This window comes from Triturus cristatus, chromosome 3_1 (assembly GCF_964204655.1).
Source record: "Triturus cristatus chromosome 3_1, aTriCri1.1, whole genome shotgun sequence".
Taxonomy (NCBI): domain Eukaryota; kingdom Metazoa; phylum Chordata; class Amphibia; order Caudata; family Salamandridae; genus Triturus; species Triturus cristatus.
Window position 1 is genome coordinate 708,108,577 of NC_140583.1, and position 24,664 is coordinate 708,133,240.

General features: G+C 50.4%; 1 protein-coding gene across 1 annotated transcript in view; it reads left to right on the forward strand.

The window, feature by feature from the left end:
- LOC146860824 (sperm-specific sodium:proton exchanger-like) overlaps window positions 1-24,664 on the forward strand; it is a 4,630,975-nt gene that overhangs the window by 4,589,631 nt on the left and 16,680 nt on the right. Inside the window, exon 22 of the mRNA XM_085646174.1 lies at window positions 17,116-17,248. Coding sequence (XP_085502300.1) covers window positions 17,116-17,248 — 133 coding nt within the window. The remainder of the gene's footprint in view (window positions 1-17,115; window positions 17,249-24,664) is intronic.

Genomic DNA, 24,664 nt, shown 5'->3' on the forward strand with positions numbered 1-24,664 from the left:
TGTCCCCTCTGCTTTCGGGTTCTTCACATCTTTGATCCAGGCTTGGATCACACTGGACTCTTTTCCTTTATACGGCGGCAGCACTTTGCAGCAACTCTCCATTGAAGACATTGAAGATTCCAGACACCATTTGACACCTATGCACCTGGCTTCCCTGGGTTAGGTAACACAAGTACTACGGTGCTCACGTGGGTGCTGGCCTTAGAACCTTCTAAGTCTAAAAGGGTTTGCTCCAAGTCCTCTCCTAAGTGTCCTTAATCTGTAAAATTCCAACCGCGAATTTCCCATAGGATTGTACGGAGCTCGCGGCTGTGTTCTCACACTGCACGCGTCCCCCGTGGGTCCCCTGTGTCACTGCCTTGGGTGGTTCCTTGGGGTCCCAGTGATTCTACGTGCTCTAGGCACTGTGTCTAGTCAAGTCGTGGTTCTTATACCACTTTCTTAATATATGGTTTGGTCTCCCTCCGGGACCCATGGTATATTGTGCTATTTACTGTCATTTTAGAACTGTACTATTGTGTGCCTTGCTCTCTATTCTCACAAAGAGGTTAGCAGAGAGTGTTTAGTAATAAATAAATATATTTGATATATATACCTTGTGTGGTTCTCCTTTCATTTAGTCATTCAAGATGTTATAATCTGGTAAACCAAGCTGCTTTACATTTCTTCGAGACTTAGCCTGAAGGCTGCTCTCCATAGCTACCACTAGGATAGTTTTCAATAAAGGTTGTCTTAAACCTAATCATCAATAAGGGTTGTTTTGACTGGTGCAAGGTGCCCACTATTAGTGGACAGCAAATGCCAGGCCAACTTCTCACACCTACTTACCGCCAAGGTGTTGACATGTTTCTGCCGTCAAATGTGTGCCCATAAAAACAGGTCATTCCGGCATTCATCAGGACCCTTCGGGACCCAAAAGGGAGGTACCCTCTGATCCTACCTCCGGTATCTGTGGAATATGATCGTAGCAATGCAGAGATACATTGATCAACACACAATCAGTGATCTGTGAAATAAGAAAATAAAGGGGAAAGGATAATGACTCAATCACCCAAAAACAAACCTACAGGAAGGTTTACAGGGAAAGGTAGTATCTAGCCCTCGTACCCAGAATCAACACGCACCACAAGGAACGCTCGTAGGTGCTATTCAAAAATAATACTAGACTTTAATCCAAATTGGATTCAAATATTTAATGTGTGGAAATGCCCACATAAAAATGCCCACAAGGCACGTTCCAGGAATTCACCCATTCAACCATCTAGTCCTCAGTGCTGTATAAAGGCGGATCACTCACCGAGTTTCATAGATTGAGTCTCTAGAAATAGCAAGGTGTTGGGAGTTATTATTGATTGAAGCCCTGTAAGCCAGTAAGGGTTGTCTCGACCTTCTACATAGTGTACCTCATTTTGGTGCACTGCATAAAAAAACAGTTGCCTACAGTCCCGAGATACTGAGTATGGAAATCGATCCTTTGATCAGGATACCCCTTTCGGGAGGATCTTCTGTTGCAGCAACAGGGGAGGGTCCTCCACCCGAACTGGTCCATTCTCTGCCTTCTTTCATGGAAATTCAGCTGCAGAAGTTGACAGCTGTCGCACTTCTTCCCGAACTCTATTTAATGTCATTTTAGCCGCCAGGCATCCCTCCACCTTCACGGTATGCTCCTGCCGTTGGAAAACATTTATGGCATGGTGTGTAGAAAAACAAATTGATCCACTTTCTGCCCTCCTTTCTGAAGTTTTACTCTTCATTCTTTCTCTAACCCAGCAGGGCTGTCAGCTCTTTCTGCCTTTTTCCGGCTGCCTGTCCAACCCTCATCATTCACGTCTCCTATTGTACATAGGTTCTTAAAAGGTCTTGTCCATCTCTCCCTCTCCCCAGTCCCCTCCCCATTGTTTATGCCTAAACTTTCCTGTTTTCAGTTTCCATTTTTGGTAAATTCTTTTTTTGTTTTCAGAGTTTAATACCTTTATCAGTGGTTACACATTTTTGCGCCATTAAAAACTACAGAAATAGTGTTTTTCTGAATGTTTTGCTATTATTGTTGCTTACTTTCTGCACTGATACTGCATGTGTATAGGCAGTGTGCGTACAGGGTATGTTAGAAGGCGACCCCAGGGGAGACAGGGACGTTACCTGAACACCCTGAGACCTACCCTCGGGGTAACGTAGCCGGGCACTGGCGGGAGACTCCTATGGGGAAGAGTCTCGTATCTAGGATCGCACACACGGCACCACACGACAAAGAGACACCACACGGTAGGTTCTTGGGAACAGATCTTTTATCTACTCAGCTTCGTCGGATCTTTATGATCACCAAGGTGGATATGTACAAATAGAGCACGGGCTCAGAGAGTCTCGGTAGGGAAAGGGGGTAGCGGGACAGTCTTTGGGGGTCCGGATCAATGCAGGGGCGTACCCAACGCACAGCTCACAATCCTCGAGCCGGGGGATACGCTGCGGTCCAGCCGGACCGAGGGAGTCTGTAGGAGCTGCGAGTCACTCAGCAGGGCTCAAGCACAAGGTCGGAGGTCTTAAGATCTTCAGGGGAGCCGCGAGTCACTCAACAGGGCTCAAGCACAAGTTCGGAGGGCTCTCGTCGTTCCAGAGTCGAATCTGCCAGATAGTCCCAGAGCACCCCTTGTTATAGGTCAACTCCTCTTTGATGTCCGGGGTCCGTGTAGGCAGGGGTCTTAGCGCCTGGGGGCCGCTCGTTGGAGTTTCCTGCCATGTTGTCCTTTGATGCTTTCAGGGCCGGGTCGGGGGGAGTCCCAGACACCCAGCAGGCGTGGAGCCCGCCCTCAGGGAGGCCGGAGGGCCGATCGAAACCCATCTCCCGAGGGGAGGCCAGAGGTGCGATGGAAACTGCTCCTCCCTCTCTCACTCCATGGGAGAGCGATGTTCCCCAGCCGGGGCGGCGCCTCTAGGCCTGGGTTGTGCTGGGGCCGGGCGGCCATCGTAGGTGCATGAAGTGGGCACGTGGGCCCTGTGGTGCTGGGAAGATGGAGGGCATGGACAGGGAAGTCCGGGTCGGGTGTGTGTGGGTCCTGGCGGGCAGGACCGGCTAGGCTGTGTACTGAGGGTCTGAATGAGGTGTATGGGTCAGGGGGTGTGGCTAGGGGCCATGCCACAAGGCCGGGTCTAACACGCGTCCCCCCCAGCTGAAAGCCGGAGAGAACTACCCATCCTCTTGGGGGTTCTCTTCGCTGAGGCGGAAGACCCGGGAGAGACCGTCAGCGTTGGCGTGGTCAGTACCAGGGCGGTGCTCTACGGTGAAATCCATCCCCTGGAGGGAGATTGACCACCGCAATAGTTTGGGGTTTTCCCCTCGCATCTGCATGAGCCATCGCAGGGGGCGATGGTCGGTTTGGACTTTGAAATGGGTGCCGAACAGATAGGGTCGTCATTTCTTGAGGGCCCAGACTACGGCGAACGCCTCGCGCTCAATGGTGCTCCATTTCTGTTCTCTGGGTAACAGCCTTCGGCTGAGAAAGGCTACGGGCTGGTCTAGGCCTTGGTCATTCACCTGTGACAGGACTGCCCCAATGCCCTGCTCGGAGGCATCAGTTTGTACCACAAACTCCTTGGAGTAGTCGGGGGCCTGGAGCACGGGGGCAGTACACCTGGCCGCTTTCAGGGCATCGAACGCCTCCTGGCAGGCAGAGGTCCACTGCACTTTCTTGGGCTGTTTCTTGGACGTGAGTTCCGTGAGGGGACCGACAAGGCTGTCGTACCCCCGGATGAATCTCCGGTAGTAGCCGGTGAGGCCCAGAAAGGCTCGGACCTCTGTTTGGGTAGTGGGTGGTTCCCAGGCTAGGATGGCGTCGATCTTAGGCTGCAGAGGGGCGACCTGCCCGATTCCGACTCGGTGCCCTAGGTAGACCACCAAACCTTGCCCAATCTGACACTTACTGGCTTTTACTGTGAGGCCTTCCTGGCGCAGGGCCGTTAGCACCCTCCGGAGGTGCTGGAGATGCTCACTCCATTCGGAACTGAAAACCGCGATATCGTCTAGATATGCGGCGCTGAACTTTTCTAGCCCGGCCAGGACTCTATTTACCAGTCGCTGGAAGGTGGCCGGGGCATTTTTCATCCCGAAGGGCATCACGCGAAAGCGATAGTGCCCATCCGGGGTGGAGAAGGCGGACCGCTCCTTGGCTCCTTCTGTGAGCGCAATTTGCCAGTACACGCAGGTTAGATCGAATGTGCTGAGGAAATGAGCCGACCCGAGACGGTCAATGAGCTCGTCTGCTCGGGGAATGGGGTGAGCGTCGGCTCGGGTGACTTCATTGAGTCCCCGGTAGTCCACACAGAATCGGAGTTCTGGGGCGACACCGGGGGCCGCTGCTTTCGGGACCAGTACCACGGGGCTGGCCCAGGGGCTGTCTGAGGGTTCGATCACCCCCAAGGTCAACATCTTCGAGACCTCGGCCTGAATACAGGACTGGACTCGATCAGGGACTCGGTAGGCTCGTTGCTTCACCGGCGGGCTGTCTCCGGTCTACACGTCATGGACACACCAGTCGGTGACTTTGGGGACGAGAGAGAATAAGTCGGGGAACTGCCCTAAGAGCTGGCGGCAGTCCTCGCGTTGCTGGGAAGTGAGGGACGGAGAAAGGTTCACTCCTTCCACGGAGCCATCCTTCTCCTTGGTACACAGGAGGTCAGGGAGGGGATCTGACTCCTCCTCGGCCCCGTCATCGGTGGCCAGCAGCAGACTCAGCTCCGTCCGCACGAAGTGGGGCTTGAGGCGGTTCACGTGGAGGACCCGAAGGGGGAACCGAGGTGACTGGACGTCCACCAAGTACGTGACCTGGCTCTTCCGCTCAACGACTTTGAAGGGCCCGGTCCATTTATCCTGGTGGGTGCAAGGTTTCACGGGAGCCATGACCCATACCTGCTGGCCCGGCTGAAACTCGACCAGAGTGGCATTCTGGTCGTACCAGCGCTTCATTTCTTCCTGGCTCGCCTCCAGGTTGGCCTCGGCCATTTCTCGAAACTTCCTAGTCTGGTTTCGGAGGGTCAGAATGTATCGGAACTAGGCCTGGGCGAAGCACTACGCTACGCTCGCGTAGTTTGCGAAGTTCGCGCTACTTCGCACTACGCGAACTGCACGTAGCACAGTGCGAACACGCGTAGCGTAGTGTTGCGTAGTGCTGCGGTCATTTTCTGCTTGCTCGCGGTCCTCAACGTCAAGTTGGCGACCGCGAGCAAGCAAAATGACATCCCGGCGAGACTTTATCCTTGTTCGCGATCGCGAGCATGGAAAATAAACCTCCCGGCGAGATTCCCAACGCGAGGAGGTCAGGTTTCTCATTGCGAGGGGTCGCGTATGCTCGCGACTGCTCGTGATGAGAAACTACCAGTTCGCGTTGAGAAAGCTGCCGCTCGAGTAAAAATCTACTCGAGCAGCAGAAAACTACAGCTCGCACTGTGCAAGATGCCATTTTCAATGATTGCACAGTGCCGGTTGCTTGTCCGCACTGTGCAATCATTGAAAACAACATCTTGCACAGTGCGAACATGTTACTACGCAGTTCGCGAAGTGCTACGCGTAGCTCGCGTAGTGCGAACTTCACTCTGCGTAGCTTCGCGAAGTGCTACTTCGCGAACTACGCCCACCCTTTTTCGGAACACATCTCGGGGGGGGGCCTCGGGGCGCCGCCTCCCACTCTTTCTTGACCAGGCTGAGGGGCCCCCGGACGGGGTGCCCGTAGAGTAACTCAAAGGGGCTGAACCCCAAGGATTTCTGGGGAACTTCCCGGTAGGCGAACAAAAGGCAGGGGAGCAGGACGTCCCACTTGCGCCGGAGGGGCTCTTCCAGGCCCGCGATCATCCCCTTCAGAGTCCGGTTAAACCGCTCTACTAGGCCATTTCCTTGGGGGTGGTACGGTGTGGTGAACTTATAGGACACTCCACATTGTTGCCACAGGGACGCCATGTATTTAGAGATAAAGTTCGTCCCGCGATCGCTTACGACCTCGCGGGGAAAACCCACACGGGAAAAGATCCCCATCAACGCCCGGCCCACCACGGGGGCGGTGATGGTGCGTAGTGGAAGGGCCTCCGGGTATCGGGTGGCATGGTCCACTAGGACGAGGATGAAGCGGTGACCTTGTGAGGTTGGGGGTCCAGGGGCCCCACGATGTCGATCCCGACCCGTTCGAACGGGGTATTGACGACAGGGAAGGGTTGGAGGGGAGCCTTGCGCTTTCCTCCGCTTTTCCCACTAGCCTGGCACGTGAGACAGGACTTGCAGTGGGTTTCTACATCTGCTTTCATTTTAGGCCAGTAAAAGTGAGTCACCAGGCGACTGTAGGTTTTGTCTTGGCCCAAGTGGCCTGCGAGGGGGACATCGTGGGCCAAGCCCAGGAGGAAGTCTCGGAAGCGTAGGGGTACCACCAGCACCCTGGCTGATCCTAGCTCCACTGACAAAAGGTCATTTTCCCAATATAGCTGGTGTGTTCCAGATTGGTCGCCCGCGGCTTGGGCCTCTGCTTGCTGCCGGGGTCCGACCATGGAGGGACAGGTAGCTTGCTCCTGGCAGAACTCCTCTCGGGAGGGGCCCCCCTCGTGGCGCCACTGAGCCAACTCGGGCAGATCGCCTAACTCTGCGATCTGTGTGGGGTCGGACGGTAGGGGTTCGTCGCTGGCGACAGATTCTCCACGTGGGGAGATGTGGGGGGACCTCGGCTGGGACAATCCTGTCCTCATTGGCAGGTGCGTCCTCGACTTCCCCACAGGGGGGCAGTCGGGCCGCCATAGATTGGTTGGTGGCGCACACCCACTCGGGTAAACCCATCATCCCTAGGTGGGCCTTGCGCTCGACTTGCTGCCAGGGGGGAACTTTCCAGGTCGTTCCCCAGGAGACAGTCGACCGGCTGGGAGGTTCTTACTGCTACTTTCAATTTACCGACCACTCCGCCCCATTCAAAAGGCACCAGGGCTACCTTACAGAGACTCTCAGTGTTGTCAGCTGCAATTACAGGGCAAAATATATTGGGGAGGATCTGGTCTTCGTGGACTAAGTGGCTGAGGACACCGTTGATGCGCGCCCCGGTGTCATGAAGGGCCTCTACCTGTTGGCCATTGATCGTCACTAGCTGCCCGTATTTCTTCGTGTTGGAGGGCAGGAGGCTCCCAGGGACCATTTCTCTGTCTCCTAATGATACCAAGGCCATGGCGGCGGGTTCCCATTCTACGGTCTCCTCAATCTCCTCCCCTAGGGCTACATTGGCTATCTGTCTGGCTGGGGGGGCTGTAGTGGGGACGCGCAGGGCAATGGGGCATTCGGGGTCATTGGCGTAATGCCCGGGCTTCTGGCAACGGAAACAAGTGATGGTCACCCGGTGCCCCCGTCTCACGGGTGGACCGAATACAGCTGGTGGGGGTGCCAGGAAGTGCGGAGGTTGGCTTTTTGGAGGACTGGACTGGGATTCCCTCTGCCCTCCCTGGTTTCCCCCCCCTCTCTGGCGGGGTGGTCCCTGACTGGCTCGGGGGTATTCTCCTACGGGGCCCCGGGAGACCCGGGTGTTGGTCCAGCGATCCGCCTCGACAGCCAGCTTCCTCGGATCCATGAGCTTGCTGTCGAGCAGATGCTGGCGTAGCTCCACAAAGCAGTTCGCCGCCAGGTGTTCCCATAACATGAGGTCGGTTAGTTCGTCCAGGGTGGTTACTTTGCTGCCCTTAATCCACCCATCGAATGCACGGCTGAAAAAGTTCACATACTCCACCCACGTGGTGCCGGGGATCTTCTTGCAGTCCCGGAACCGCTGGCGGTACATCTCTGGGCTGAGGCCGTACCTTGTGAGGAGGGCCTCCTTCATGTGGCTGTAGGAGGTCTGCATGGAGGATGGTAGGTCGAGCAGGGTGTCTCTCCCCTCGCTCAAAAATCGGCCCCACAACCCGGCCCCCCAATCTTTCTGCGGGACTCGGTGGGAGGTCATGGCGACCTCGTAGTCCTTGAACCATTGTTGGATGTCATCGTTTTTATAATATTCCTTGACCACATCTTTGGGGATGTGGACCTTCTGTTCCGCCGGTGGTGGCGCCCCCCGGTTCTCCGGGGGTCGAGCTTCTTCGCTCCTTGCCTTGAGCTAGATTTCTTTCAAGCTGCGTTCGTGCTCCAGTTGAAGTCTTCGTCCTTCGTGCTCTCGTTGGAGTTTCTTCTCTTCCAGTTCGCCTTGTACTCGCATCTGTTCCACTGCTAGCTTCTTCTCAGCTAATTTCAACTCACCCTCAATTTTCAGTTTGGCCAGTTTGAGTTCGTGATTACGACTTCTCTCTCTGTCTGCGAGTTCTTCCGGGGATAGACCCCCGTCCGGTACGAAGCTTCGTACCTGGTTGCTGCTGCTTTCTCTTGGGGAGAGTCCAGCTTCGTCGTGGAGCTCCACCGCTCCTTCTGGGCGGGGGGCTCCGGATTCCACCCAAGCTTTCAGTGCCTTCTGCATATCTTCTTTGGTGTTGAGACCAGTGGTAGCGATTTTTAGTTCTATTCAGAATTGCTTCAGTTCTTTGTGCGTGTACTCTTCCAGTTGTTCCGCCTGGAACACAGCACTCGCGTTGGTTTCTGTGAGACTCATGGCGTTTTCTTCTGCCGTCTTTGCCGGTAGTGCATCAGCCGCTTACGGTACGATCTCTAGATGATGGGCCCGAATCCCGTCGCTTGCCACCATTGTTAGAAGGCGACCCCAGGGGAGACAGGGAGGTTACCTGAACACCCTGAGACCTACCCTCGGGGTAACGTAGCCGGGCACTGGCGGGAGACTCCTCAGGGGAAGAGTCTCGTATCTAGGATCGCACACACGGCACCACACGACAAAGAGACACCACACGGTAGGTTCTTGGGAACAGATCTTTTATCTACTCAGCTTCGTCGGATCTTTATGATCACCAAGGTGGATATGTACAAATAGAGCACGGGCTCAGAGAGTCTCGGTAGGGAAAGGGGGTAGCGGGACAGTCTTTGGGGGTCCGGATCAATGCAGGGGCGTACCCAATGCACAGCTCACAATCCTCAAGCCGGGGGATACGCTGCGGTCCAGCCGGACCGAGTGAGTCTTTAGGAGCCGCGAGTCACTCAGCAGGGCTCAAGCACAAGGTCGGAGGTCTTACGATCTTCAGGGGAGCAGCAAGTCACTCAGCAGGGCTCAAGCACAAGTTCGGAGGTCTTACGATCTTCAGGGGAGCCGCGAGTCACTCAGCAGGGCTCAAGCACAAGTTCGGAGGTCTTACGATCTTCGGGGAGCCGCGAGTCACTCAGCAGGGCTCAAGCACAAGTTCGGAGGTCTTACGATCTTCAGGGGAGCCGCGAGTCACTCAGCAGGGATCAAGCACAAGTTCGGAGGTCTTACGATCTTCAGGGGAGCCGCGAGTCACTTAGCAGGGCTCAGAGGTTCCAAGGTTGCAAGGAAGCCGCGACCACGTCAGCAGGGCTCTCGTCGTTCCAGATTCGAATCTGCCAGATAGTCCCAGAGCACCCCTTGTTATAGGTCAACTCCTCTTTGATGTCCGGGGTCCGTGTAGGCAGGGGTCTTAGCGCCTGGGGGCCGCTCGTTGGAGTTTCCTGCCATGTTGTCCTTTGATCCTTTCAGGCCCTGGTCGGGAGGAGTCCCAGACACCCAGCAGGCGTGGAGCCAGCCCTCAGGGAGGCCGGAGAGCCGATCGAAATCCAGCTCCCGAGGGGAGGCCAGAGGTGCGATGGAAACTGCTCCTCCCTCTCTCACTCCATGGGAGCGCGATGTTCCCCAGCCGGGGCGGCGCCTCTAGGCCTGGGTTGTGCTGGGGCCGGGTGGCCATCGTAGGTGCATGAAGTGGGCACGCGGGCCCTGTGGTGCTGGGAAGATGGAGGGCACAGACAGGGAAGTCCGGGTCGGGTGTGTGTGGGTCCTTGCGGGCAGGACCGGCTAGGCTGTGTACTGAGGGAATGAATGAGGTGTACGGGTCAGGGGGTGTGGCTAGGGGTCAGGGATGGCCATGCCACAAGGCCGGGTCTAACAGGGTATATGAGGTCCATGTACATTTTTACAAATCAAACTTACTTTAGTACACTATACAATGCTTCTTTAGTGAGTCTTAGGTTATGCGCCCTTGCTATTTCCTTCCCATGTGAGCGTTTCTCTGTGAAAGGGCCCTCCCAACATTGGCACTTGAGACAGGCATCGATAAAACAACCAGTACACAATTTGCTAACTCTGGCCATTGACATAGCTTTCCAGGCCAATACTGGTGCGCCTTAAGATTGCAATTCTCTGGTACTGGTTCTGCAACAAATTTGTTGAACTGGGTGCACATGCCCTCAGTTATTCAAGCAGTCAAAAATGAAGCAGTATACTTTTCAGTCCGGAGAAAATTCCCCTTTAAGGAAGGGAACTAGAACTTGTGCTGAGTACCTCAGTGAGCTTCATTGACTTGAAATGCTTTGGTTGCTGAAAGGACATTTCTATGCATCATTGCAAGCCATTTCTCATGCACTTAAAATTATATTTCCTGAATTACTCCTCAACATTTCTTTGCTTACCAAGCAACAAGAATTCTAACATGAAACATGTTTGTTAGAAGGCGACCCCAGGGAGGTCAGGGAGATCACCTAAACATTCTGGGGCCTACCCTCGGGGTATCGTAGCCGGGCACTGGCGGGAGACTCCTCAGTGGGAAGAGTCTCGTATCAGGGATCGCACACACGGCACCACACAACAAAGAGACACCACACGGTAGGTTCTTGGGAACAGATCTTTATCTATTCAGTTTCGTCAGATCTTTATGATCACCATGGTAGAGATGTACAAAATAGAGCTCGGGCTCAGAGAGTCTCGGTAGGGAAGAGGGTAGCGGGACAGTCTTTGGGGGATCCGGATAGATGCAGGGGCGTACCCAACGCACAGCTCACAATCCTCGAGCCGGGGGATACGCTGCGGTCCAGCCGGACCAGGGGAGTCTTTAGGAGCCGCGAGTCACTCAGCGGAGCTCAAGCACCAGTTCGGAGGTCTTACGATCTTCAGGGGAGCCGCGAGTCACTCAGCAGGGCTCAGCACAAGTTCGGAGGTCTTACGATCTTCAGGGGAGCCGCGAGTCACTCAGCAGGGCTCAGCACAAGTTTGGAGGTCTTACGATCTTCAGGGGATCCGCGAGTCACTCATCAGGGCTCAGCACAAGTTCGGAGGTCTTACAATCTTCAGGGGAGCCGCGAGTCACTCAGCAGGGCTCAGCACAAGTTCAGGGGAGCCGCGAGTCACTCAGCAGGGCTCAGGTGTTCCAAGGTTGCCAGGGAGCCGCGACCACGTCAGCAGGGCTCTCCTCGTTCCAGAGTCGAATCTGCAGATAGCCCCAGAGCACCCCTTGATATAGGTCAGCTCCTCTTTGATGTCCGGAGTCTGTGTAGGCAGGGGTCTTAGCACCTGGGGGTCGCTCGTTGGAGCTTCCTGCCATGTCGTCCTTTGATCCTTTCAGGGTCGGGTCGGGAGGAGTCCCAGACACCCAGCAGGCGTGGAGCCAGCCCTCAGGGAGGCCAGAGGGTCGATCAAAACCCATCTCCCGAGGGGAGGTCAGAGGTGTGATGGAAACGGCTCCTCCCTCTCTCACTCTATGGGAGCGCGATGTTCCCCAGCCGGGGTGGCGCCTCTAGGCCGGGATTGTGCTGGGGCCGGGCGGCCATTGTAGGTGCCGGAAGTGGGCACGCGGGCCCGGTGGTGCTGGAAAGATGGAGGGCACGGACAGGGAAGTCCGGGTCGGGTGTGTGTGGGTACTGGTGGGCAGGACCGGCTAGGCCGTGTACTGGGGACTGAATGAGGTGTACGGGTCAGGGGGTGTGGCCAGGGGTCAGGGATGGCCATGCCACAAGGCCGGGTCTAACAATGTTACAGGGCCAAAGTCACTAAAAGTGTCGCCCAGCCTACTCTCAAGGAGCTGCTTCACATCTACACCAATTATCCTGAACACTTGTTAGACAAGAGTGTTTTCAGACTCCAGTTTTTTGATTATGTCCACTACATCAGACATGTTTTCATGTTAAATATCTAAGAATGCAGTAGAGTGTACTTTTTTCACATCACTATCAATATGCGACCAAAGATCCTAACATTTCTTGCCTTTGGCATCATCACTTAGCAAAATTTTGGGTTGTGTTGGCATCAAAATCTGCTATGCATTGGCAAAGAACCAACTTCCTGAAGGCTTGCAAGCTCATTCCAGCAGAGCTCTTTCCACCTGAGCTAAAGCTGTGACCACTACGTTATCACGTTGAGTTCTGATCCTGGACATCTGCCAGGCAGCAACATGGGCCACACATTCACCGAACACTACTGTCTGGAAGTCTGTAGAAGATGAGTACTTCACCCGTTCAATCCTGCAGGACTTCCTTGTATGAAATTGGGTCCGCAGACCCACCTCCAGGGAGTTATTGCTTGGGTATCTATTCAAAGGTAAGGAATCTGCCACTAGAAGTCTCTGTCAGATGGACAACTTACTTACCTTTGGTAACGCCTTATCTGGTAGAGACTATATCTAGCCACAGACGCCTTACCCGCCCTCCCATCCTCTTCACTCTGTAAACTGATTGCAAGGGACAGGGATGATCCTTTTCAGGGCTCTACCAATGGTCAGGGTTTTTCATGGCTCCACACTTCTGCCATGGAAAGTCGTTAAAAGAAACTGACGTGATCATGCCTAGGTGGCGCCTATATAGGTTCCACAGACATTGCTTCCGGTGCATACGACGCACGTGGAGCCGATCACCGCTACCTACCGGCACTCAGGAGTACTGCTCATGAAAAATCTTTCGGATCCAGTCTGTTACCTGGTAAATTCAAAAGGCAAGGAATAGGCGCTACCAAAGGTAAGTAACTTGTCCAAAAAGGCAATCCCAATGTTATCCCGTGGGAGAGATGGGCCTTGCAGTAGTGAAAAACGAATTTAAAAGGTTTTTCACTACCAGTATATGTAAAACTTAAAGTACATGCCCTACTTTTTAAATACACTGCACCTTGCCCATAGGCTGTCCAGGGCCCACCTTAGGGGTGACCTATATGTAATGAAAAGGGAGGTTTGGGACTGGCAAGTAGTTCAGTTGCTAGGTCAGCATGTAGTTTAAAACTGCACACACAGGCTTTGGAATGGCAGGCCTGAAACATGTTTAAACGGCTACTTCGGTGGGTAGCACAATCAGTGCTGCAGGCCCACTAGTAGCATTTGATTTACATGCTCTGGGCACATGTAGTGCACTTTACTAGGGACTTATGCATAAATCAAATATGCCAGTTTTGGATAAACCATGCTTTAAGTAAAGATCACATGCACTTTAGCACTGATTACCAGTGGTAAAATGTCCAGATTTCTGAACCCAAAGAGAACAAGGTCAGAAAAATAGGAGGAGGAAGGCAAAAGGTTTGGGGTGACCCTGCAGAAAGGGGCATTTCCAACAAGTTTCTATTTACATACCAGTACACTTTACTTTTTACTAAGATTAAATGTACATTTACTACTATGCAAGGTTGTTGAAGTAACTGTAGGAATGAGATCTCTGGGGCTGTGTCTTCTATTGAGATAAGCATCCCATTTAATCCTTTTCCATATTTTTGCAAGTTGTAAGTTTTCCATGGTGTCTTATGTACAAACATGTTTATTTGTACAGTAGATGTGATATTTGTTATAGGGATCTCCCACAGTTAGTATTTTGTTTTCTATTTTTTATCCAGTGAGTTTTTTTGTCAAAACTGTTTTTATTGGTTTTAAGCATTGAAAAATAGCATAGAAGAAGGTGGAGAAATCAATATACATCTCAACATCACGTTATAGACCCTCAAATCACAGGGTCAGAGTCAAACAGAAGCCCAATATGGTCTCTTACATGAGAAAAATACACATTTAGAATCTCCACTTTCCGCACTGTCCCAGAGTCTATACCTCCCGATATACATAACAAAGCCAACCCCCCTACCCACTACCCCGTCTCCCTATTAGGTAACGTCCTACTGTGAACGATAAAGTAAATGAGATAACGGAGAGTTGTAAAAATTAAACAAAAATTAAATAAAACCAGCTGACACAAAACTGAGCAGTGAGTGGTTACCTAGAGGCTGCCTAAATACATGTGGGGTATCTTGATGGAGGATCACGGGGGTCCTGCTATCAGGGCTCAATGTTTTCACAGAGAGGGAGGGGCATTTTCCTATTTAAAACTGAAATAGGTGGAGGGCTCTCGTTCTAATGGGGTAAGTCGTCAGTTGACGACCCATTGAAAGATGCACCACTAGTGGACCTCATGTAAACTCAAAAGCTTTAAGACCTTCTCTAAAGATATCTGCCAGTCTTTCCATGGTTAGGTGCCTGCCACAGCCGTGCATGCCACTGAGTGAGCACTGGGGCTTCCTTTTTCTTCCATGCGGCGACTATCGTTTACTTTGCCTCTTCCAGAGATACCCACATAATCGCTTTATCCCCCTTAGTTTGAGATTTCAAGTCATCATAGAAGAGGCCTAGCAAGGCGAATCTTGGGGTCTCAGGGAATGGGTATTCCAGGATGTTTTTAAGTTGCGCAAGAATCTCAGTCCAAAATGGACGTATAATCGGACAGTCCCAACTTATGTAGAAAGTCTCCTAAGAGACCGCACCCCCTCCAACAGAGGTCTGTCATGTGTAGGAACATCTTTTTTTAGCTCAGTGGGGTACAAATACCAATCATGCATGACCTTGTAATGGGCTTCTCTCATGTCGATTAAGTGATTACATTTCACAATGCCCCCCCATAGGTGTATCCATTTTTTCTCTGGTATGTCCATCTGTAGCACCTGTTCCATAGGGGTAAGATCCCTAGTGGCCACTGCTCTGTACTGGGTTTGTAGTGCCCAGTGTTTCAACTGATTGTAATGAAATTGTTCAGAGTCCAACAGGTGGAAGTCCCGTTTGCCATTTTCAAATGTTAGAATGTCCCAATTATGAAAAGATCCCCCATTTTCAGTCATCCAGCCCCCCTTCCTCCAATGCATCAAAGGGGCCCAGTTTCAGTGCAGGGTGGAAGGCAGGGTTGTAGTATATGAGCGTGTTTAGGTAAGATTGTCCACTCTATCTGGTTATTCAGCTAATCTCATACCTTCAGAGTGGTCCTTGTGGATGTGCTGAGGTAAGCATTCAGGAGTCGCTCTGTTTTGGGTTACCACAAAACGTCCCATATAACTCTCCCCACCATGGCCCTGTCCATATTTCGCCAGTGCTTGTCCAAACTCTGAGAGCCCATTGGGCAATCACTCGTAATTGAGCTGACTTATAGTAAAGAAGGAAGTATGGTAAGGCTAGCCCCCCTGCCCGCCTAGGTAGTCGGAGGAGCGCATACGGTAGTCGAGGTCTGCGGTTCTAGTGAGTTTTTAATATGAATTCTTATGCTTTTCATGTCAGGAATGGGATTTCTTGGGATGTGGCTCTCTTTTAGATAAGCATCCCATCTATCCTTTTTGCACTTTTGCACACTATAAGCTTCTTATGGTGTTGTATTAACAAACATGATTATTTGCACAGTAGACGTAGTTTGTTATAGTGATCTCTTATGGTTTGTTGTTTATATCTGATGAGTTTTTAGTATGGATTCTCATATTTTTTATATCTAATAGAGACTACTAGCTTCAGACTCCTTACCTTAGAATTATCCCCTGGCGTCAGACTCGATCCAGAAATTCTGACGTTTTTCTTGAGCAGTTTACCTGCGCGCTTCAGAGTCATCCGCACCAGAAATGACATGTGCGGTGCTTATATAGGTGCCACTTCAGCTCACGTACGTCAGTTCTTTCCTTTCCGCACCAGTCAGCGCAGATCGGAGAGAGCTACCGCCAGTTATTTTTTTATGGGCTCTTTTTCAACTTTTTGTCGAAGTTTTTTCGAGACCTTCAAAAGTTGTCACTCCTTTTCATGTAGGCCAGTCCATCACACTGCCTACCATTTACGCTCTGCCACATCCATCTAAGAAAGAGGGGTGACTCCACTGGACCCAAAAAGAGTGTTGTTCTACCTTGTCTGCACAAAAGAGTTTTGGGTGGACGACCAACTCTTCATGGGGTATGTCGGAGCAAAGAAGGGAAAGGTCGTGCAGAAACAGACCATCTTCCGATGGATCATGCTCAGCATTATGATCTGCTCCAAATTGGGTAAGAAGCAACCCCCTGAGGGCTAGCCTGCTCATTCGACTAGAGCTAAGGCTGCAACCACTATGCTAGCATGCGGAGTTCTGGTCCTGGACAGCTGCCAGGCAGCAGCGTGGGCTTCTCTACACACGATCACAAAGCATTACTGCCTTGACAGTCAGGTTCATCGGGAGGGACACTTTGCTTGTTCGGTCCTGCAGAACTTTTTAGTGTGAAACCTCCAGGAAGTTATTGCTTGTTTTTTTTTCTAATTTAAGGAATCTGTGGCTAGAAGTCTCTATCAGATGAACAAGTTACTTACCTTCGATAATGCCTTATTTGATACAGACTATCTATCTGCAGATTCCTTATCGGCCAACCCATCATCCTGGCTCTGTAAAGTGATTTCAATGGGACAGAGCTTTCCCCCTTTCAGAACCCTAGTTTTCCACACCATTAGTCAGTGTTCTTCATTGCTGCACGCTCTTAACGTGGAAGTTGCAAAAAGAAACTGACGGCAGCGCACTGCGGTGGTGCCTATTCAGCCACTGCGCACGTCACTTCCAACGCGGACAACGCCATGAGTAGCCGAACGATACCACCTACCAGCATGCAGGGGTACTGTTTAGTAAACATTTCTGGATCCAGTTTGAGACCTGGGGATAATTCTAATGTAAGGAATCTGTGGCTAGATAGAGTCTTTACCAGATAAGGCGTTACCAAAGGTAAGTAACTTGCTCATTATTTATATATTTTTTGTTCTTTTATGATTATGTGTATATATTCGAATAAAGATTCATCAATCAATCATATATCAAATGAATAGTAGAAGAAGTGATGACATTTCTTAGAATTAGATATATAAATACATGTGCTTTCCATGGCATGAATCATGGGATTTTGATTTCTAATAGATGTGTTGCAACAGCTATGCAAGTAGAACTTTGATGTAAAATGTATGCTGCTAGAATAACTAGCATGTTTTTATCCTTTACAACAACTTCAGGTCCAAGGTACTGCTGAAATAACAAAACTACTTATTGTGCCAAATATTTCCGTTACAAATACAACCAGGAATCCATTGTTGCAAGACTGCTCTGGTCCTCTATGCCTTCAACATGCAGCAGCTCAGAGACGAGGTGAGAAATGATATTCGTCTACTTATAAATAAAAAGTCATATTTACATATTGCTTTTGGCGTTTCGTAAGGCTGCAGCAAAATAACAGATATTACCTTCCCTTCCTTCTTTCTCATCTTTCTCATCTCAGTCCTTACGAATCACGGGTTGTCTTGTTCAATAGACACGATTTACCTAGTCTAACCCTAACAGCTTCAGTTGGTCTGAAAATAAACAGTGGGAAGAGGGGGTGAGTCTTAGCTGCCAAAAGCCAGCAGCCGAGAGGAATGGACGCTGGGACTCAAATGGGACTCAAATGGTAAGTTAAGGTCCAAGACAATAGAAGCGAGCCAAAACTACAATTCCCCGAATTCATTCTGCTGCCAATTCACTGCTCTGTACTGAGCCAAGAATGTCACAATAACAGGATAAGGCACCTCATTATCCATAGTACTCTCTCATTTACTTTAGCTTAGAGGGTGGAAAGGTGGAATCAGTCAGAAACGTGATCTTCCGATTATGAACAGCATTTAAACTGCCTTACCATAAATGGATATTGTGTGATTACATTTCTAACAGAGAACAATCGCCCAAGATCTCACTTTGGTGACTGGAATTAAAGACAATCTATCTGCAGCACAGGGATATTGAGATGAAGTCGTACAGACATTCAGTAATGATCACTTTGCTTTCTGAGAAAAATTAACACACTGCAACCTTGAATTTGAATGAAAACGTTACACTTTTAACATTGCAATGTTCAAAGGCAAACATTTAACGCACATATTTTTATTTAAGCTTATCTTCACACTCCATTTGCAAATTCCACCTAAATATGCAATGAAAAAGCCTTTTCGAACTTCATAATAAATGACAGGGTCACAGCTTTCGTGCTAGTGGCGCCCTGTGCGACAATGTTTGTTGGCGCCCCCCCAATGACCACCTCCACCACAGATTCTCTCACTAGCACCCTTTAACAGTGACCAAGTCTCCATAACCACACTCTCTCAGATGCATTGAATTAGTTATATAGCACCACTCATACCAGACAATCAATCATACCTGTGTAAATCAGTGTATAGGAAATGTTACATAAGCCAAAGTACTAAAAGTGTAGGAGTCACATGTCATCCATACTGGTAGGCAGTGTAGTTTAAGAGTGCTTGGTGTGGAGAAGCACAAACTCAGAGTCGAAAAAGAAACAGCATAGTTGGGAGTTTTCTTTAATAATAAGAATCGATTTCTAGCCAAATTAACCCTTTTTGCAACATTAATCAATGTTATAATAATGTATACTTTGCAGTGTGTATGAAGTTCTAGAATGAAAGTTAATAGCTCACTATTCTATATTAGGACTTTAAGTTATAAACTGCAAGTAACAAAAGGATGTCTCTTTTAAAAGCAGTAACCTGCTGATCTGTTTACATCACGTGTAATCTACCTGGTACACGTTCTTAGCAGCAGGCATATTCACCCTCTGCACTAACTTCACCTAAATCAAAACCTCAACTATACAAAATGCTGATCTCTCTCCAGGAAGATAATTAATCACACGACTTATCTTGACATTTATGTGAGGCCTGGTAAAGCATAATACACTTTCAAACACGGCGCCCCCAGGAAGCCAGCACCCGGTGCGGTGGCATCGGTCACACCACCCTAAAGCCGGCCCTGCAGGGTCATTAAATTATAGTTGACATTTTTATGAAAAAACGCAGGGGCATGTGTACAAGGAAACTCTCGGAGCAGGGAGTTAAGCCAAGATTGCTAACGCTGTGCTCGACAGTTTCCAAATGCAGTGATGTGCAGTATCTACAAGAATGCAGCACACCCCTGCGTTTCCCCTAGCACACCCCTGCGTTTCCCCTAGTACTGGTGCTAAATTTAGCACTATAGTGCAAGGGTGACTGCATTGCGGGGAATGATTGTTTATGTGCCGGAAGGTGTCCCTTCCTACACTTAAACAATCAGTAATGGTGATTTGTAACTTCTATGTCTGCTGCTCTATGCAGCACACATAGAAGTTGCAGCTCGTCATTTTTCAATGATTGCTGATGTGCAGGAAGGGACACCTTCCTGCACTTGAACAATCACTAGTGGCAATTTTCTATTTTTATAAGTGCATTATGCAACACACGTAGAAACAGCAAAAATTAGGAGAAATTAATTTCTCCTTGTTTCGCCAAGTTAAGACCAGATTTTTCCTGGTCTTATATTTAGTGCTGCCTCCTATTTACGCCACCCTTGTAGATAGGGAGCAGCGTCAAAAAGCAATGGGTGCTGCGGCGGAGAGCCCACAACAACACCCATTGCGCATCCCTTTCACTCTAAGTGTAGGTGGAAAGTCGCCTTATTTACAAGGTGGCGTTAAGCCACGTTAAATGGCTTACCTCCATCCTTGTAAATGAGGTGAAGTACTTAACGCCAAAGGAACGTTAAACCCTTGTAAATATGCCCTGCAGTTTTCTATTTGTCCAGAACCTTTGTATTGTTTAGCAGAACACACTGGCAGAACGACTCACAGACAGAGGTTGTTGAAAACTACCACAGAGCTGGTGCTTACACAGGACAAAGGGGCATATGTACAAGTAAACCGTTGGAGCGCAAGATTGCTAACACTGTGCTCCGACAGTTTCCAAATGAAGGGATGCGCCGTACTTACAAGAATGCTGTGCACCCCTACATTTCCCCCTAGCAGTGGTGCTAAATTTAGCTCCCTAGCGCCAACACAGGAACCCTTGCACCATAGTTTAAAGGGGCCTGCGTAGCGGTGAATGATTGTTTATGTGCAGGTAGATGTCCCTTGTTGCACACAAACAATCAGACTTTATGCAGCACTTATTGAAGTTGCAACTTGTCATTTTTATACGATTGTTGATGTGCAGGAGGGGACACGTTCCTGCACATAAACAGTAACTAGTGGTGATTTGATGTTTCATATAGGATCAGCAAAAACAAGGAGAAATTAATAATTTCTCATTGTTTCGCCAGGTTAAGACCAGGTTTTCTCCGGTCTTATTTTTGGCCCTGCCTCCTATCTAATCCACCCTTGTAAATAGGGAGCATAGTCAAAATGCAATGGGTGTTACGGCGGAATGCCTACCACAACACCCATTGCCCACCCCTTTCACACTAAGGGGCATATGTACAAGAACTGCCGCTAACTAACGCTAACACTAGTTAGCGGCCGTTTTCTTAACGCTGCCTATCACCAAAACCGATCGCCCTCTTAGCGGTGTATTTACAATACGTCACTACATGGCGATAGTTTCAGGTAGCTGCAGTGAAAACTGCCGGTAACACTAGCGTGAAGGCGATACAAATTCTGACATTAGCAGGCGAAAACTGACGAAAGGCCCATTGACGGCAAAAAAACTCAGGTTAGTCAGCCCAACCTCTAGTGGCAAAAATAGCCTAGAAGTCCACCTCCAATGAAAAATAGGAAATAAAACCAATGGTATGCAGAATGTAGTAGCCAGGGCTAAGTGCAGCACAGATCAACACCCCTCCCCTAAGCCCCCCACAGCCAGGATGACCAGCCAGAGTCCAATTAGAAGAGGAACTTCAGGGCTAAATCTATTAAAAGAGGAACATTGCTGTGCCAAACCAGTGATGCATCACTTTTCCTTGCGCACTCCTTGCAACACCATGGCAACCAAAACCTTGAGAGCGCGGCCAGTCCCCAAGGCTCAGAGACCTCACTGGGCCTATGTCTGGGAACCATAGAGGGATACAGAGGTGCTGTGGAGTCGCTGGGCAGTGGTGTTAGACATTGAGGCATGGCGATCGCCCTTACCTGGTGGTGACATCTGGCAGGTCACATGGAGACATGTTACTGACTTGTGTGAGAAGACCGCCTTGCGCCCCTTGGAGCTGTGACCGGTAGAGGCGCTCCTGCGCACCAATGTAGGGAGGTCTGCATTGCATACTACGATCCACCACTACCCTGGGGTGCACGGAGGAGATTATCAATGGTGTGCCACGCCTCTCTGCATTACAGGCTGTAGGATATTTTGCTGGCTGGACGCTGTGGAGGGTGAGGCCCCTGAGCTGTACCAAACGTGTGGCAGGAGCGCTGAAAGTTTGCGCCTAAGAGGGCCCTGTTGTCACACCCGCATCGGGAGGTTCCCCAGCATACTTTGTGGCGACTGTTGTACCCAGGCTTGTGAAATCCCACCTGGATGAGGCTCCTGAGTCACAGATGTGGAGAGAGTGCAGTCCATTGAGCCCCGGTGTCAATGTCCAGGTGAGGAGAAGGTGGGACATGTAGCTGAGGAGGCCCTGGGGCGAGTCGGGCCCAGGCCTAGCGCCTGTGGGTGATGCACACCGTGCCCTGAGCAATCCCTGAACTGCGGCTGACCTACATCACGAGGGCACCGCACAAGACTGGTGGGGGACAACACTAACTCACTTAATTTGCTGAGAACGACCATTGGTGGCAGTGGGTGCTAGGTGCACTGGCCGGTTCTGGCCCAGGCCCTTGGGTATGCAGCTTGATCTGCCATTACTCGCTGGGGAACTGGGGAATCTGGTCGCCACTGTCACATTGGAAGAGGCAACCGGGTGGTGCTGCCTTTCCTTGCCCCCTGTTAGTTTGCTCTTGGGTATACAGGTACTAACCCTTAGTGGACTTACTCTTTCCACAGCATAGTGCCATCTGGTTGCTGCTGCTGCTGTTCCCATCTGCTGCTGCTGGTTCCTCTGACACAGAGGTCAGGTCCACCACACGCAGGCTCCTGCATGCACCTCATCCCTGGTGGTCCAGTGGTGGTGTGTCACTGCTCTGCAGCTTGACTGCCCTCCTGTCCCTCTCGTCTGCTGTTCCTGTTCATCTTTCTGCTCTTCTCCGTTGCTTTCCTACCTATTTCTTTATTTTTTTTTATCTTTGCTGTGTTTGCCTTTGTTTTTACTGTGCGTTTTTGCAGTTCCTTTTCCCCTATCATCTCCCTCATTGCCACTGCAATCCCCCACGTCCCCGCCCCCTCCAGTGTCCTTTCCTGCATTTCCCGCCTCACAGTTGTCCAGCCCCCCTGCAGCACTACATAATGGCGGACACTGTGCGGCCATGCACAGTGCGCATGCCACTGGTGCGCCGAAGGGAACCCAAAGGCAAGCCTGTCTGTGTCCGTCCGGCCCTGAACCGTACCCAGAACCAGGGACCCTGCCTTCCGGACACTCCACCGCACGACGCCAGCACCCTCCTGGCCGTCAACTGTGGACCCCTATCACCCATGCCATTGTAGACCTCATTGCACCCCAGGCTCTCCCATCCACCGACTACCTCATACTCTGAGACCTCAAGTTCCACCTGGACAACCTCAGTGACCAGAACACCACCCCCCTCCTGGGGAACTTCGCCAACATCAGACTCAAGCAGCTAGTTACCACACCAACCCACATAGCCGGACACACGCTCGAGCATGTCTTCTCCGCCAGCTGGAAATTCAACTACAGCCACACCACAGGACTCTCCTGGACTGACCATCATTGTATACATTATGTCTACACTATGCCCACCGTACACCACCACCATCATCACACCCTCCCTCGCAGCTGGATCAAGGCCACCAAAGAACTTCTCGTCAACTCCCTCAGCACCACCACTCCGCCAATGCATACAGACAACAACACCGCAGCGCGCAACCTCCACCGATGGATCTCCAACTGCGCCGACACCCTGTCACCCCTCAAGAAAAGACCAGGCAAACAACACTCCAAGAATGCCAACTGGTTCACTCCCGCCCTCCACTAGTCCAGACGCACCTGCAGAAGTCTCGAGAAGTGATGGAGCCACAACATCAATCAACTCCGGTTAACACAGTCACCCTTGCACCATGGCGCAAGGATGCCTGCATTAGCGCATGGCAGCCATTGTGCGCCAACGTAGGGCAAAAAGACAGCGGGGGCTTATTCATGAGCCCCTCCTGAAAGCTTCACCCCGCCAGTGCATCATTTTCTTGACGTAGTTGCAGCGTGATTCTTGCACCACGTTGCACCATATTTGCAAAGTGACGCATCTAGGCATATGCATGACCTTGTGAAGCCCTGTACCACATTATACCTGCATCAGGTATGATGTATGCAGGCTGGGCGTTCCCACGTAACAAAGCCTCATAGGAGTGGCGTAGTGTAATCCATCAGATTTCACTGCAACAATTGTACGATGCCACTACGTCAGTACCTTACGCCTGCCTCATGGCAGGCCTAAGGGTGACGCAGTGCCACAGGGATAGGCTGTAGTTGTGTCATGCTTGTGACACAACTGCAGCAATGCATGTCTTTAGCGCTGACAGATATGTCAGGATTCCTGACGTATCTCTCATTAATTGCGACATGGAGCACCGTACAGTGAACACAGTGTATCCATGGTGTCCCAAGAAGGACATAGTGAAAAGTGTTGCAACGCTGTTGTGTCGCAGCAATGCAACACTTTTCATGAATGAGGCCCAGGAATGCGCCCTGTCCCATTGATAGTGCGCATTCCTGCCCTGTAGTTTTGTCGCAGGACAGCGCAGCAACATTCCTTGCCGGGCTGTCCAGCACCAAAACCTTCTGAAATGAGGCCACAAGTGTTTGCACCATTTTTAAGACTAGCTATTTTCTGGTCTTAAAAAACTGTCTCTAACTGCAGTTAGAGGCAGTTTTGGGGATTTTGCACCATACAAGAAATTCATTGTAAATATCGCAAAGTGGGGTTAGCAGCAGTTTTTGCACGGGAACACCTACCTTGCATCTCATTTTCGTTAACTTCTGCTAACAGAAGTGGCAATCTTAAAAATTGACATGTTACCCAGAAAACTGCCACTAACTGAGGTTAGCGGCAAGTTGTAAATAAGGCGATAACAAAAAAGCTGCTGTTACGTCAAAAAATTGACGCTATGGCTGCGTTAACTCCTTGTTTATATGCCCCCACATGTGGCGTGAAAGGGGCCTTATTGACAATGCAGCGTTAAGCCACATTAAGTGGCTTAACGCCGCCTTGTAAATAAGGTGAAGGACTTAACGCCACAATAAATTGATGTTTCTGTGGCATAAGCCCTTGTAAATATGCCTCGAAGTTTGAAACCAGCAGCTGCTTTCCAAGTAGGTTCAATTAGGGAAACATTGTTGTCCCATTTTTTTTTTCTCAGCAAATCAACTTTGCTCACCTATGACTTCAACTTAGTGTGAACTTGACCTTCAGCCTGAAGCGCAGAGCTGGCAAGACTCCGTGTACTGTGGGCACTCTGTTTCCCATAGTAATCCTTCCCTGGTCCAGTGCTCCTTTTTTATGTTTGAAAAAGCTTTATTAGTAAACCATAACATATGCAACATACCAGTAAAACAATGCAACACAGAGATAAAATATCGGTAAGAACTGGTATCAGAAAGAGAAGAGTAAAAGCAATTGAAGGAGATGTGCTGAAAGGCTATGGCAAGAGTAAGATCAAAAAGACC